The 16662-nt window shown below is 39.1% G+C and overlaps 1 protein-coding gene across 6 annotated transcripts in view; it reads right to left on the bottom strand.

Annotated features, from left to right (window-relative positions):
• Positions 1 to 16662, bottom strand: part of MED14 (mediator complex subunit 14) — a 73534-nt gene that overhangs the window by 33036 nt on the left and 23836 nt on the right. For all 6 annotated transcript variants that reach the window (XM_070067491.2, XM_070067489.2, XM_070067493.2 and 3 more), the window contains exons 13-16: positions 13218 to 13377; positions 9286 to 9480; positions 8769 to 8903; positions 5388 to 5464 (exon numbers count right to left, since the gene is read on the bottom strand). In XM_070067491.2, the coding sequence (XP_069923592.1) occupies positions 5388 to 5464; positions 8769 to 8903; positions 9286 to 9480; positions 13218 to 13377 (567 nt within the window). The remainder of the gene's footprint in view (positions 1 to 5387; positions 5465 to 8768; positions 8904 to 9285; positions 9481 to 13217; positions 13378 to 16662) is intronic.

Raw genomic sequence — 16662 nt, forward strand, 5'->3', positions numbered from 1 at the left:
ATGTGAACAAAATACTCTAAAATCACTCTTTGAAGATGAGATGATATAGTACAAAGGATAGGGGCTTTGAACTTGGGGCTCTACTTCTAATGCAGCTTCCTGCCAATGTATCTGGGAAAGCAGTGGAGGATGGCACAAGTGTTTGCCCCCCCCCCCCCCCCCAATTTGGGAAACCTGGAAGAAGCTCCTGGTCCCTGGCTTTGGCCTGGCTCAGTCTCGGCCATTGCGGCCATTTGGGGAGTGAACCAGCAGATGGTTCACACACTCTCTTTCTCCCCCAACTCTGCCTTTCAAATAAAGAAATAATTCTTTTTAAAACAAAAAAGGCTTATGGGAAAATGGAATTAGAAGTTTCTCTTGGTCTAAAAAAATCTGAAATTTATGCAGTTTTTTTCACAATATGGATTTTCCATAAACTTTTTTGAGGTCCCTTTGTGTATCCCATACAAGAGGAATTACGTATACCTTTGGTGGCTTAAAATACCTACTTCTGCATCTTCCTTCCACAGCTTTATGAACGATATCATTTCTCAAAAAATTACAAGGTAATAATGTATTTCAGCTGTTAATTTCAGTGAAGGATGACATGAGATAATACGTTGTTTAATTACACATTATTCCTTAACTCAGAGAAGGTGGTAAATTCTCCAATGTAGTATGATGATTATAGAAAGGCAATAAACCTAAGCAACTAGATCAACACATCACATAGTATTCCATAAATATTGCAGTTTTTATGTATCAGTTAAAATTTTATAAATGTATGCTTTAAATACTAAAAAAGAAGGAACATAACACCTAGAGCGGGAATTTCTCATTCCTGGCAGTACTGACGTTTGAGGCTGGATAATTCTTTGTGGCAGGGAGCAGTTCTATGTAGCCTTGGTCTCTACCTACTAGATTCCAGTAGCACCTCCCAGAATGAAAAATATCTCCAGACACTGCCAGATTTTCCCTAGGGGCCAAAACCACCGAGGAGTAGAAAAGTAATGACCTTAGAATAAATAACCAAGACTGTGTATAGTAAAAATAAATAAAGAAAGAAAGAAATCTGAAAGGGGGGGATGGAGAACCTATACAGATTATATAAAAATAGAATTTATGTAGTATAGAAACGTTCTCATTACAATTTCCATCATAGCTCCTTTTCAATGTATGGCTCTTAAAGTTTTTCAAAAGTTAATCTTTCATACTACATAATTTTTATCACTACTAGAAAGATTCTTTCAAACTGTATTTTGGGTAATCATAAAAATTGTGTATATTGCATATATGTTCTTCAACTTGAGAGATACACTGAGGACTTTCTTGCTCTTATATCTTACAACATAACCCTTCCCATAGGAGTTATAAAGCAGTCAATTCACACAGATTTTTTTAAATGTTTTTACATGTTTATTATTTTTTTATTCAAGAGAGAGAATAGTGCTAGCTCTCATCTACTGGTTCACTCCTCAAATGTCTGTGACAGCCAGGGTGAGTCAGGCCAAAATCAGAGTCCAGAACTTCACACAGGTTTCCCACAGGAGTGGCAGTGACCCACGTACCTGAGTCATCACCCGCTGCCTTTCAGGGTGCTCATTAGCAGGAAGCTGGATGGTGAGCAGAGCAGCTCGGATTTGAATCAGGACCTCTGCTATGGATGCAAGTGTCCTAAGTGATTGCCAACCCCAATGATCCCACAGACCTTTAAATCTTGAATTTGAAAATATAAATGTAATATACTATTTTCTTTTCATATAAAATAGGTTTTTCATGAAATCCATCTGGTAAGAAAATGGAAACACAGGAGCCAGCACATTTTCAGGTGAGAACCAAGGTAAATGTGTTTCTTTCGATTTATGCTCTCAGGGACAGTAGGATCCTCAAGATGAGTTTTATGTCACGTCCTTAATCTGTGATGGAGATACAACTAGCTCTCCTTTCAAGAAGACTGCAAAATATTTACTTATTTTTAACTGAAAAAATAAACTACAACTACTACTTTAATCCCTGCGGCATGATGATGTGAGGAAAAAGGCAAAGCAACCAGGCTCCCCAAAAGGAAGATATTGTATTAGCCAACAATTCAGAACTGAGGAAAATATTTCCTAGACAACAGATTAACCTTATCTAGAAACTTTTAATTCAAAATGTTTTCTGATCGAAAAAGCTACTCCTGACTGATTGTTTTCCTGTTCTTCTGAGGACTGGACAAACTGAGGAGGAAGTAGGCTACAGTCTTCTAGGGCAGTTCTGCGTCAGCTTTGTTCTCAGGGGTTCTACAAGCATCATTAACTGCATTCTGGCTCTGTAGTGCAAAAGTAGGAAGGTCACTCGAATGCTAGTAAAACAAGTACAGGAAACTGAAGACTGTTTCATAAAGGCTGAACACGCGTATGCAGGACAAGCTGACTCTCCCAACTCGCAAAAAGCTGTGCCTGGGCATTATCAGCATAATGCTACAGAAAGCAAAGAAACACTACGGGTGCTGAGAAAACCCTTGTAGGTGTGGTCACCAGACAGGACCATTGCCCATGACTGTAATGTGAGTTCGGGACAAGAGTTCAAAAACAGGTAATGAAGATGCTGGTCTTGAAATTTGTGTCTCAAGCTTCATTTGTGCCATACGATCAAGGCTCTTTTTAATCTGCACAAGGCAAGCACTCCATGAACCATGGTAATCAAAGAAGCTTTTTTTAAAAAATAAAATTTATTGATTTATTTGAAAGGCAGAGTTACAGGGAGAGAGAGATCAATCTTTCACCTGCTGATTCACTCCCCCAGATGGCCGCAACGGCCAGAGCTGGGCCCATCTGAAGCCAGGAGCCAGGAGTTTCTTCCAGCCACACGGGTGCAGGGGCGTTAGGACTGGGGCCATCGTCCACTGCTTTCCCAGGCCATTAACAGGGAGCTGGATCAGAAGTGGAACAGCCGGGACTCAACCGGCACCCATTTGTGATGCCAGCACTGCAGGTGGCAGCTTTACCTGCTAGGCCACAGCGCTGGCCCTGCAATCGAAGAAGTTTACTGTAGTACATCTGATATGATTTCTGAGTACATCAAAGAGATTAAGTTGAACAAGAATAGAACTTAAAAAAAAAAGGTGCCCAATTTTAAAGCTTTCAGGTATGAACTCACATTCCTATTTAATGTTAAAATATCTAGGACTAAAAACCTAAGAGCTTCTCAAGATGAAATGCATTACAGCAATTACATACTAATCAGATATGGATACAGGATTTTAATTTAATAAAATCATGTTGAGACATTAGTTTTCCCTTTTTCCTTTCTATACCCTACCCCAACAACGAACAGCATTTACTATACAAAAATGTATCTTTAATTTATTCATTTCTAACCATTTTCCTTTAAATTTTAAATAAAGAAAACAAAAGCCAGTACTAGAGTGAAGACTTCCTTTAAAATTATTGCAAAAGGAAGCTAAAATATACCAAATGCTTTCTTCCTAGGCAGGTCTCATAAGTTCTTGAGTTCAAAAAGAAAGAGCATTCTGAAATTCCTCTTGTAAAAGTGCTAAGAACAAGATATTTTACAAATCTGGCAATCCATGAAAATATATCTAAGCAAATAGAACACAAATGTTAACATCATTGGCTTAGAGGCTGGCACTGTGACACAGCAAGTAAAGTCTCCACCTGAGATGCCAGCATCCCATATGGGTGCCAGTTCAAGTCCTGGCTGCTCCACTTCCAATCCAGCTCCTTGCTAAGGGCCTGGGAAAGCAGTGGAGGGTGGCTCAAGTACTTGGCCCATGCCACCCACATGGGAGACCTGGAAGAAGCTCGTGGCTCCCCCAGGCAATGTGGCCATCTGGGGAGTGAACCAGCAGAGGGAGGATCTCTATCTGTCTCTCCTTCTTCCTCTGTAACTCTGATTGTCAAATAAATAAATCTTACCAAAAAAAAAAAAAAAAAAAAAAGTGAAAAAATCACTGGCTTATCTGCAGTTGCCAAGAACAATGAAAAAGAAACAATGAAATGTATCTCCTCCTCTCTGCCAAAAACCTGTATTTTGGACCCAAACAGTGTATCTCTTAGATAGTACTTTAGCTTTGCCAAGTCCACACTGAAACACTTTACAAAGCTCATGCAAAACATTCACTTTACTTTTAAACAATCTCTGGCTACTTGTCCTCTGCCCATTTGCTTGTCTATACTCTCTTAGTTATCTACACCAACTCAATTATTAGCACCATGGTGATGACTTGACTTCTCCTGCCCAGACCTGTTAGACCTGTTATCTGAGCAAGCCTAGCCCAAGACACATTCCTGCCTACTCAAAAGGTGTGAAAGCACTTCACACTTAGCAAAGTCCTTTCAAACTCATACCCGCAGTGTTTCTCTCCGAAAGCACCACCCCATTCCATTATCTGCCCAAGATAAAGCTAAGAAGCATCTCTGCCACCTCTCCCCCCTTCTCTGGTCCAACTTCAATCTAATCACCAATCTCTGAATGTTTCATCTCCTAAATTCTTATGGAACCTGCCACAATCCAAACTACTAACAACCCCGGTGTAAGCCCTTTTAGCTACTGGGTTTTTTTTTTTTATTTAGTAAATATAAATTTCCAAAGTACAGTTTATGGATTACAATGGCTCCCCCCGCCCCATAATTTCCCTCCCACTCGCACCCCTCCCATCTCCCGCTCCCTCTCCCATTCCATTCACATCAAGATTCATTTTCAGCTACTGGTTTTTCTACTTCAGTCTGTCCTCAGCAATTTATTTTCCACACTGCTATCAGGTTGAGCTTTCCAAAGCACCTCACTAACCTGCCTAAAATTATCTGATGGTTTCTTAGTGCCATTATGATAAAAGTCCTATGAGACCTTACCCTTCCTGCTCTTCTGGCTCCCTCACCTCCTGTCAGACTAAACTAACTCCTTTGAGCTCCAGAACATGGAGCTCTCTCTTGCCTCCAAGTCTTCATATAAGCAGTTATTCCTTCTGGTTAGAATCTCTTGTCCCCACCTCAATTCCATTTCCTATGGTCAATTCTCATCTCCCCTTCAGTTCAAGTACCACTGGTATTTTTCAGATACCCATCCTGACTTCAAAACTAGCCCACATCTATGGCTATAAGAACACATAGCATCCTAAAGAACCCATGAGAATTTAAGCCTGATAAACAGTCATATTCAGTAAGTATCTGATGTATAAACAAAAGAAATACAGAGGAAAGACATCCTAAAACATCAAGTGGTGCCAGATTGCCACTCCATAGGTTCAAGGGAATCTTCCCACATTCCTAGTAATTCTATGCAGAAGTCTGTGACATACACAGACTAAGAACTCTATTTTATACTGTCTCAAGGAACGAGGGGAACAGCTCTGGCAATGTGACTACAAGGTATAGCACCAAGTAAGACACATGACAGGGACTTACTTTAATAAGCGAATTGCATGGCTGAAACCATCACCTTCCACTTGTACACCTTGATGTGGAATCTCGAGATTGGACAACTGGAAAGAGAAAAGCACAATTGGATCAGACCACCAATTTTACAAAGAAACTACCTTTTCTAAGTAACACTGCCTGTTCTCACTGCATTTATTCTAGGGCCAGTCTTTTCACAAAGTTATCACATATCAGGCACGAGCATTAGCCCCATCACTGAATTGCCTACATATTAAGTCCAATGAAACTAAAAGCTGCCTCAGAGCCTCCAGTTAAAACACACGCATACCTCCACAGGTGGCAAATCTTTGAAATTCTGTAGACTAATCTAATTTTGCAGTGAGCCAAGTGATTCAGAGTCAAGTCTGGTGGTTCCAAATGAGGCAACAAAAATTAAGACCTTTTCCTTGTATAATTCTATTGTGTTTGTTCAAAACAAAGTTTAAACCACAGTCATGTCTTATTTCTAATCATAAAAAATATTTAGTGAATAACTTTTCTGAACCACATTTTTAAAATCATTTACTATGTGAAACTCAAGAAAAGATTTTCAACTTATGCATTTTCCCAATGAGATATCTTTCCCAATTGAAAGGATTCAGAAAGCAAGTTAAAAAGATTAATGCAGCAATAGGGCCTGAAACCTTTTCCATGGAAGTTATTAAGGTATGCCAGAAAGTCACCTGATCCACCAATGAAATGTTTGCCTCTGGCAGGTATTCCCAGGGCTTCTATGTCAAATTACTTTTTAAAAGATTTTAATTTATTTGATAGGTAAAGTTACAGAGGGTTCACTCCCCAAATGGCTGCAATGGCTGGAGCTGAGCCGATCTGAAGCCAGAAGCCAGGAGCTACTTCCAGGTCTACCATGCGAATGCGGGGCCCAAGTGCTTGGGCCTTCTTCCACTGCTTTCCCAGGCCACAGCAGAGAGTTGGATTGGAGGAAGAGCAGCCAGGACTAGAACCGGTGCTCATATGGGATGCCGGTGCCACAGGCAGAGGCTTAACCTACTGTGCCACAGCACCGGCCCCCAAACTATTTATTTATACAAACTTTGTTCCAGAAAGGATCTAAGGCAGCTCTAAGCACTGACTTAGTGCTGCTCTTTGGGGCTAGGGCAGAGGTTTAGAAAAATAACTACTGATCAATTAGGCAGTAGGGATTCAGATTTAAAAGGAACTAAAGCATGAGATAGCTCAAAAAGGTAGCCACTATTCTATCAGAAACACAAACGTCTCTGGTAAGATTAATTTATCACATCTCAGTATAACTTACCTAAACCAGAAACACTGCTTTCGTTTTTTAACTAGCTAGAACTTCACAGAAAGAAAAATCAGCTAAATTTTTAAGAATGAGTTTAACAGATAACTATAGACTGTTCTTACATGACCTAAGTGTACAACAGGTATAGGAATACAGAGAACGACAGAGAAGACATGCCAATGGTATTGGTTTGTGTGGCCCACAAAAGTACACTGTTTTTTTTTTTTTTTTAATTCTGGCCTGTGGGTTGGGAAGAGAAGACATAAACATCACAATGCTCCAACATCATGTGTATCCTGCCTTCCCACTGCAAAGGTAACAACTAAATGACATTCAAGAATCAATCCAAATGGCATGACAAAAGAGCCTAAGGGGACCAGCATTGTGGTACATCAGGTTGAACCACTGTGATGCAGGCATCCCATGAGCACCAATTCCAGTCCCGGCTGCTCCACTTCCATTCCTGGGAAAGCAGCAGAAGATGGCTGAAGTGCACCCATGTGAAAGATCCAGATGGAGTTCTGGCTCCTAGCTTCAGCCTGGCCCAGCCTCACCATTGTGGCCGTCTGGGGAGCTAACCTGCAGACAGAAACTCTCTGTCTATCCCTCACTGTGTTGCTCTTTCAAATAAATTAATTTAAAAAAAAAAAAAAAAAAAAAAGAGCCTAAGAGCACAGGTAAGTAAATAGTAATCACGGATGCTTCCTGTACTGTTTAGGAGCTATGGTCAATATCCAGACAAGAGAACATTGATCAGGCTCCTAGTTCTAGGAGCTGGGTCATCAAGGACATGAGTTCCTATTTTAGGTGCCTATTTCTGGGCTGGGTTTCTCTCAGGGCTACTGCTGCTCTTCGCAACTTCATACCTTATCCTCCACTTGCAGATTCCAAAGCCTTCTACTGGCAACAGCAGCTCACGGGCCAAATCCAGCCCACTGCCACTTCTTGAAAATAAAGTTTTATTTGAAACATAGCCATTATCATTTGCTTAAATATCAATTATGGCTGGCTCACATTACTACAGTAGATTTAAATAGCCATAACAGAGACCATATGATCCACAAAGTCTAAATTATTTACCATCTGGCCTTTACAGAAAAAGCTTGCTGGTTCCTGTTCAAAGACATGAAAGCTATTTTCATCAAACCATCCCAAAGCAATTATCATCAGCCCAACTGAAAAACTCCACTTCCACATTTGCAGGCCCCTTCTTCATTCATAGTATTTTATAAAGGAGGGAGTTCATACAAAAAGGAAAACTTCAAAATAAAGGGAAGTAACTGGGATTTTATTTAAGATTTACTTATTTATTTGAAAGGCAGAATGACAGAGAGAGGGAAGGAGAGAGAGATCTCTTCCATCCACTGGTTCATACCACAATGGGCAGGCCTGGGCCAGGCTAAAGCCAGGAGCCTAGAACTCCATCTGGGTCTCCCACATGGGTGGCAGAGGGCCAAGCATTTGGGCCATCCTCTGCTGCTTTCCCAGGCACATTAGCAGGGAGCTTGATCAGAAGCAGAGTAGCTGGGACTTGAACTGGCATTCCAATGTAACTATATATAGTTTTATATATATATATATATATACACATATATATATATATACATATATAAAAGTTTCTGTTATCTCCCTTTACTCTCATGTCAGGAGATCATACTAGATATTCATCAAAGATACTAATTCTGTGTAAATCCTTTGCATCGTCCATATACCAAAAGCAACCATTTAATTTAATATTCTTTGACATGCTTCTTAGAAAGGAGAGCAAATTACTAGTGCTTAAATAATATATGTGGCTTTACCAACTCAGAAAAAAGATCAGCCTATCTAATCACCTCCTATAAGCTTAATCAGTACTGCTATTTTTTTCTAAACTGAGAATTTACTGTCCATGTCCATAAACAATGGTAAGCCCAGAATCTGGACTCAGAGGGATGAAATAATTTAGTCATGTTTTACATGGCTATTATGAGATGCTATGACAGCAACCCCTTTCCTCCCAAAATGAACAGAATCACACTCATTTTTGTTCACCTAATGGAATCCATGTAACTTTGGGATACATTTTTAAAAATTACTCTTTCTAGAATTGTTTCAAAAATTACCTCTAACCGAAGTCCTACAAATGGCATATTTGTATCACACATAGCGACAAAATGAGCTAGAACTTTATTGAAGGCACACATTTCTCCTGATCGCTTGGTTTTCTTGGATTCTACTGGACATGGATCATCAGACAACTAGAATTTAAGTAAACAAGAAAAGTGAGTTAAAAGTACAGTTAAACACCACAATAAAGCTCAAGGTTAATCAAAACAAATGTTATTCTACTCTTTCAACAAATGTTTACCAAGCAAATACTGACATATAATGAACAATTGCTGACCTAAACACTGGTAATTCAGCAGTAAATATTCTGTGTTTAACAAGTTCCCACAAGGAAATGATACACAACTTAAAATTAAAAGAGAAATATTTTCAAAAAATGTACACAACTATTGTACATGTATCAGCTGCCCATCTCTTTAAAACCTTACCTAATTGTTTCCCATGTTAAAAGTGAGTAAAGAACACAACAATGTTATACACAAATTCTGTGCTCATTTTTGTATGCAATCATACCTTGCGTTTGGTTCCGGTTCTGGTCTGTTTCCCAGTTTTTGTATGAAAAACAAAGTCCTGGACATTTTCCTTGAACTGCTGCAGCAGCAGGGCCATGACGGGGCTGTCCTCACGATCTGCAGCATTCACAGACATGAAGTAGTACTTGTACAAAAGTTGTGTGGGTTTATTGGGAACCTCTAGCATCTCCACAACCTAAAAAGGCCCAAACCAGAAACTCAGAGAAATAAAGTGCTGGATAGTTTCTTCTATCAAAAAGGACTTTAAATTATAAATCTAATGTGCATGTCTTTATTTAAAAAACAAGGACAAATCGATCATGATATTAAAAATAAAAAGCATTCCCAAATATATAATTTGTTTTCTAAAAAACAGTTCAGACTAAACAGTAAAAGTAAATATAGCCATAAACAATAGAAAATGGGGCACTTACATTCTTGATATTCCTAACTCAGCTTATAAATTGGAAAAAAGAGTTTATGCCTATATTCAACTGGTCTGCTATATTTTCTAGAATAGTGTCTATTTTAAAAATTGTCCTGCTTTCTACCTTAACCTCTAAAACATCCTGAAAATTACATAATTATGGCTAAGGAAAATGACAACTATCTGTCATGCTTGCAAACATGCAAAAACAACTCCCATTTTTTTCAACTGAAAAGGTCAGTCATAGAGAGGATAAACATCCCTGACACTTAACACCACCCAATATAGAGCTTACTATTTGCCAAGTACTATCCCATGTAGTTTATAGATGTGAACACATTTGTTCCTAATAACTTAGCAAGGGAGATATTACCTTTATTTTTCTGATGAGGAAACTGAGGCATCAACAGTGAGTTATTTGCCCAAGGTCACCAAGCCTAGAAGTGATGTACACACACTTTGATTCCAACACTCTGGCTCCAGAGACCCTGCTCTTATCCACCAAACCTGTTTACTAGTTTCAAAGTGTAGTGAAAATTTAAGAAATGTTCTCTAAATTCCTTAGTGACAGAAATAAATGCCATTGCAAAAGGCTCTTGGCCAAAACATACTCTTTCCTGTCTCACCTTCCCTTTTCTTCTCTCCTCTTCCCCACCCACTCTCTAAAGGAAAGCACATTGCTGGTGTGGCTCAGGAAATGGAAGAAGCAAAATGGCCACTTCACCAAAGAATGTGCGAATAAGCACATAAAAGACACTCCACACAAGCACCATTATGACTGCGCTAAGATGCCGCTACACACCTGTCAGGATGGCAGGAGTTCCAGAACGTTACAATGCTAATTGCTGGTGAGGATAAGGAGCACCTAGAACTCTCACACACTGCTTGTGGGGATGCAAGAGTGTCTCATCAGCACACACTGACCACGTAACCCAACAGTGCCACTCCTGGTGACTTCTCTAAAATAAATGAATGCTCACACACAACCTACATGTGTATGTTTACAGCAGCTTAAGTAACATCCACCCCAAACTGTAAGCAGCCTAGATGTCCTTCGAGGGTGACTGAGTAAACAAACTGCAACATTCAAAGCATGTAATACTGCTCTACAATAAAAGGAAGGAACTATTGTACACACTAAAACTGAATGAACATCAAGGGCATTATGCTGAAGGAAACTAGCAAGATTACAGAGAAGGAAGGTCACAGGTTACTAGTTGGATGACAGGCTGGTTAAAAAGGGGGCAGCATGAGGTAAGGTGAATCTGTTCTATGTCCCAAATGAAATGGAGGTTTACACAATTGTATGTATTTATCAAAAGTCACACACTTAAAGGTCTGAATCTTTATTGTATGTAAACGTATCTCAATAAAGTCGACCAAAAGAAATAAAGTGGCAGAAAATAACATCTAAAGAGAGATCAACTACAGTATGCTCTCCTCTCTTCTTTTTAATATCTATGGTATTCTTTCTACTTTTATGATTTGATCATTTTTTTAAAAAACTTATTTAATTGAAAGAGTTACAGAGAAGGAGAAGCAGAGAGAGAGAGAGAGAGAGAGAGAGAGGGAGGGAGGGGTCTCCTATTGGGCTGGTTCACTCCACAATTGGCCGCAACAGCCGGAGCTGTGCTGATCCAAAGCCAGGAGCCAGGAGCTTCTTCCGGGTCTCCAACGTGGGTGCAGGGGCCCAAGGACTTAGGCCATCTTCCACTGCTTTCCCAGAGAGCTGGATCGGAAGTGGAGTAGCCAGGACTAGAACCGGTGCCCATGTGGGATGCTGGCACTGCAGGTGGCGGCTTTACCCACTACCCCACAGTGCCGGCCCTGATTTTATCTTTTTTTTGACAGGCAGAGTGGACAGTGAGAGAGAGAGACAGAGAGAAAGGTCTTCCTTTGCCGTTGGTTCACCCTCCAATGGCCGCCGCGGCTGGCGCGCTGCGTCCAGCGCACCGCGCTGATCTGATGGCAGGAGCCAGGTACTTATCCTGGTCTCCCATGGGGTGCAGGGCCCAAGGACTTGGGCCATCCTCCACTGCACTCCCGGGCCACAGCAGAGAGCTGGCCTGGAAGAGGGGCAACCGGGACAGAATCCGGTGCCCCAACCGGGACTAGAACCCGGTGTGCTGGCGCCGCTAGGCGGAGGATTAGCCTAGTGAGCTGCGGCGCCGGCCTTGGATTTTATCATTCTTAAGAGATAAAAGTGGATGATGGGGAAGGACCTACACCCCAAGTTCTTTCATTCATTCATTTATCAGAGATAGAGAGACAGGGTGTACTACCATCCACTGGTTTACTTCCCAAATGACTACAACAATTGGAGCTAGGGCTGGGCTGAAGCCAGGAGCAAAGACCTCAATTGACAGGGACCCAACCACTTGAGCCATCACCTGCTGCTTCCCAAGGTGCACATTACCACATAGCACCAGGCATCAAACCCAGGCACTTCAATATATGATGCAGTATCCCAAGCAGCATCTTAACTCTTAGGCCAAATGCCCGTCTCCTACATTCACTTTTGATCTAAATCATGTGAAAACAAATTACTGCTTTACAATAAATCACTAGTCATTGACACAAAAGCTTGGCTACTTGCTGATGCTAAATAAGGTCAGAAAATGAAAAGATATGACCACTTCAATTCTTACTTTGTGGCTTGTATAAGAGTTCTATGTATGGTCATAAGTTTGGTTATTATGCATGTATTATGCATTATTTCACACAGACATCACGCAGCTCACTAAGAACTGTACAATAGCCCTTTTTCTAGCTTCATAGCTGGCATTTTAAAATTCAGAAAAAAAGTAAAGTTTACACCAAGTGAAAGACTCAGTCTATATAAGTAACCCAACTTAAGATATATCAGCCTGCACAGGGACCTTTTTAAGATCATATCTTTATAAAGTACACCTCCTTAAAATATTCACTCTCATTACCTCCAACCAATAACCTTGAATTTCAAACATCTTAAGACTCTTAGCCAAAAGTACCTATTTGGTGTATATGGAGATTTTAGATAAGTTAATACTTGAAATTTTAACTAATTCAAAGATCTCAAAGAAACTAACTGGAAAACACCTAGAGAGTGAAAAAGAAATAAGAAAGGATCTTATTGTACACTGAAAGGTACATTCAGTCAAGAAAGAGGAATATGCCTTCAATCAATGAAGGATATTGAAAATAAAACTGCTTTAGCTAGTTAATTCCACATAATATTCGGTTGAAACCAAACAAGTTTATCTGATATCAAAACATCTCCAAAGGTTGTTCTCAAACTTTTCCAATTTGAGAAAGGCCTCAAATATAGGAGAAATCCTAGGGTGAGAAACATATTCCCCAAATGGGACATGACTTATCTCCCTCTACCATTCCTACCTCCTGGGTTGGGAATCATGATATAAAAGTCAAATATTCAATAAAGTTCATTTGCAAATTAAACAAATCATTCAATACACTAATAGAATTACTGAACTTGATCCCTCTCAATCATTCAATTGCATACTTACAATGTAGTATTGTGGAAGACGGGTAAGTTTAATGAATAGCTTATTCTTAGATAGGTTTCCAATAGGATGAGTTGAGTAATTGGAAAGTTGCAATGTTTCACTGCTTATTGTAGGCAGATGCTTTATCGATTGTTTGCAACGCTGTTGTCCAAGCCAAAATCTTAATTGAAAAGAGAAAAATCCACATCATGAAATCATACTTTTCTGATTAACTTGTGCTACTGGTTTTTTATAAATAGACTGAAGACAATAAAAAAAAATTAATTGAAATTTAACTAAACTACAAGGACACATGATCACACTGATGAATCACTTCTCCACAGTTTTGTATGGGACTATTAATTCTTAGTTCTAGTTTAACAAATTTAAAATGGAATATGAAATGATTTTTATTAGTTCTATAGCAAAATTATCTATAAGGCCAGACACTGTATTATTACAGGGAATGACAGATTTCCTATGGTCTAAAGATAATACAAACTATTCTCAACATCCTGCATAAAATGCCTGAAGTGTTCATAAAACAAAATAGAGCAAATAGGTATAAAAATATTTCACTTTTACAGTATCACTGGAAATGTAAACCAGTTTTTATATTGCATATGTGTAAAAAGCACAGTATACACAGTAGATGCCAGTATTAATTAGTTTCTTTCTCTCCTCCTTTTCAAATATGTCACCGTATTTTATTTAGATACTTTTTAAAAAGATTTGTTTGAAAGGTGGAGCACTGGAAAGAGAGGGTGAGACAGAGAAAGAGCCAGATCTCCATCCACTGGTTCACTCCCCAAATGCCCCACCAGCAACCAGGGCTGGGACCAGGCCGAAGCCAAGAATCTGCAACTCCAGCCTGGTCTCCGACACAGGTGGCAGGGCCCAAGTACTTAGGCCATCATTCTCTGCTTTCCCAGGCACATTAGCAGGGAGCTGGATCAGAAACGGAGCAGCCAAGACTTGAACCTGTGTTCTGATATGGAATGTCAGGGTCATGAGTGGTGGCTTAACCCACTGTGCCACAATGCCAGCCCCCAATCTGATGCTTTTACTAGAGTTTTCTCTTTCCTTTTATTTCGTTGTCTATCCTTGAGGTTAGGATATCATACAATTAAATACATAAAAAAAGGACAAAATGACTGGCACAATTTCTCACTGCTGCACAGTGAGATAATTCCACAAAAGAATTTTTCACACCAACGTAACAATGCCACAACATCCAAGCTCATGATCATCAAACTTACCTGGCTGAACAGAGTACAGGCCAGTCAGGGTGTTGCACTGTTTGTGCAGTGAACTGCATGTGGTAAAAACTATACTATTCAGATGCAATAAAACCATGTTATAATATGTAACACTTTAAGGGTAGTTTTGCCCACTGCTACTGGAAAGTATATAAAATCTGGAAACAACTTTTCTCCAAAGACAAATATAACAATGTTACAGGATCAATTGCTGGAAGTGGCTACTGATTAAGTACAGATAAACTTTGAAAACATTGTTATCACTTGCTTCACTTTGGATAAGAGTTACAAATGACCAGCCTGAACTTGCTGAAAAGTTACAAATGACCATCCTGAACTTGCTGAAATGTTTTCAAATCTCTACTTCCATTTCCATCAACAGACCTTTGTAAGAATGTCATCTTAACTGTCTATGTTACTAAAAGAAAAACACAGAAACAGTTAAGATAAACATTATCTCATATGATTATCATTACCATCAATATGACCTATATAAACTACAACAAGCAAGAAAGGAGCTCATTTGTCACATTAAAAGTTTTAAATAGCAATATATAAAGGTGGTCTTTTTCTAAAGTGTTAATTGCTATTTCACTCCTAACACTTTCTATAGTTTTCTTTTTTTCCTACGGTGTGTTTGTTCTGACTATATTTATTAAGGTATAAATTTGGGGCTGGCATTGTGGCACAGTGGGTTAAGCCACCACCTAGGATGCTGGCATCTCATACTGGAGCACAGGTTCAAGTCCCAGCTGTTCTACTTTCAATCCAGCTCCCAGCTAATGCACATGGGAAGGCTGCAGAAGATGGCCCAATTACTTGGACTCCCGCCACCCACGTGGGAGACTCAGATGGAGTTCTGGGCTCCTGGCTTGCAGCTATTTGGGGAGTGTATCAGCAGAAGATCTTTCTCCATCTTGCCCTCTCTGCTGCTCTGCCTTTCAAACAAATACATCTTTTTTTTTTTTAAAGTATAAATTTTGTCTGTTGACTATAATAAAAAAAAGGGAGTTTATAGTCTTTATATGATTTTTCACTACTTTTTCTAGAATTCGCTTTTATTGAACATGATAAAAAAATATGAACTTATGATCAACTGCATTAGTCCTTAGGGAAATGAAATTAAAATCACAATGAGATCTTTTCCCACCAGAATATCTATATTCAATGATAGTAACAAGTGATGGCAAGGACACAGAGAAATAGAAATCTTCATACATTGCTATAACATGGTAAAATCTTGAAAACAGCATGCTAAGTGAGAGAACAGGCACAAAGGAGCATCTATGTTATGACTTACAAATGTGAAATGTCCAGAAAAGGCCAATTTATAGAAACAGAAGGTATATTCATAGTTGACTGGGGCTGGGAATTAAGAATTTACTATAAATGAGTCTTTTGGGGGATGATAGAAGTATTTTAAATTTCCTACAACTGGATTGTGGTGATGGTTGTAAAAATCAGCAAATTTCCTAGAAATTACTGAATTGTACAAATCATTGAATGTGTGGATTATATGGTATAAAGTTATACCTCAATAAAATTGCACCTCAATAAAACATCTTGCCCACCCAAAAAATGGTTCATGATAGATTAGTGATATACTGGTCACTAATGAGATCATTTGAGATTATTTTAAGTAAATCTCAGGTGACATTTCTCAGAAATAAATAATGTCAGTTAAACTACAGATACATAATTGTTAAAGGCTTTTGGGGCTTAGCTCTCTGGTTTTAGATTTTATTTCTGGCACTAACAACCTTAAGTTATGCGGTATATTAATTAAGAATGTTAGATATTTAAGCCTTGCTTACTTAGCCAAAATACACAAAATGCCAAAACACTAAAAATTGTTAGTGAGACTGACTATAATCTATTGACCAACAAACAGATATACTAAACAGCTACCCCCCAAAAGGCTCATATATTATTATCCATCTACTGAAATTAAAAATCATGCCTTATTAATGAAAAATTACTTGATTATAATGAATTCATTAAATATTTACAAAACCAACATAGGCGAGGGTAGAAGATTACAAAAACCAAAGATCCCACTGATCAGCCTTTCTTTTGTCTTCCAGCCTCCCCGTGACCCCTATTTTCCATTTGTCAGTTCTGGTTTTGATATCTGCAATTTATTTATGGTGCCTTGGTACAATAGGGTGGTAATGAAACCCCACAGAATTATCTCTAGCCCCATATTT

The sequence above is a fragment of the Oryctolagus cuniculus genome, chromosome X (genome assembly GCF_051225735.1).
Source record: "Oryctolagus cuniculus isolate XC-2025 breed Fujian yellow rabbit chromosome X, ASM5122573v1, whole genome shotgun sequence".
In the NCBI taxonomy this organism is placed as follows: Eukaryota; Metazoa; Chordata; class Mammalia; order Lagomorpha; family Leporidae; genus Oryctolagus; species Oryctolagus cuniculus.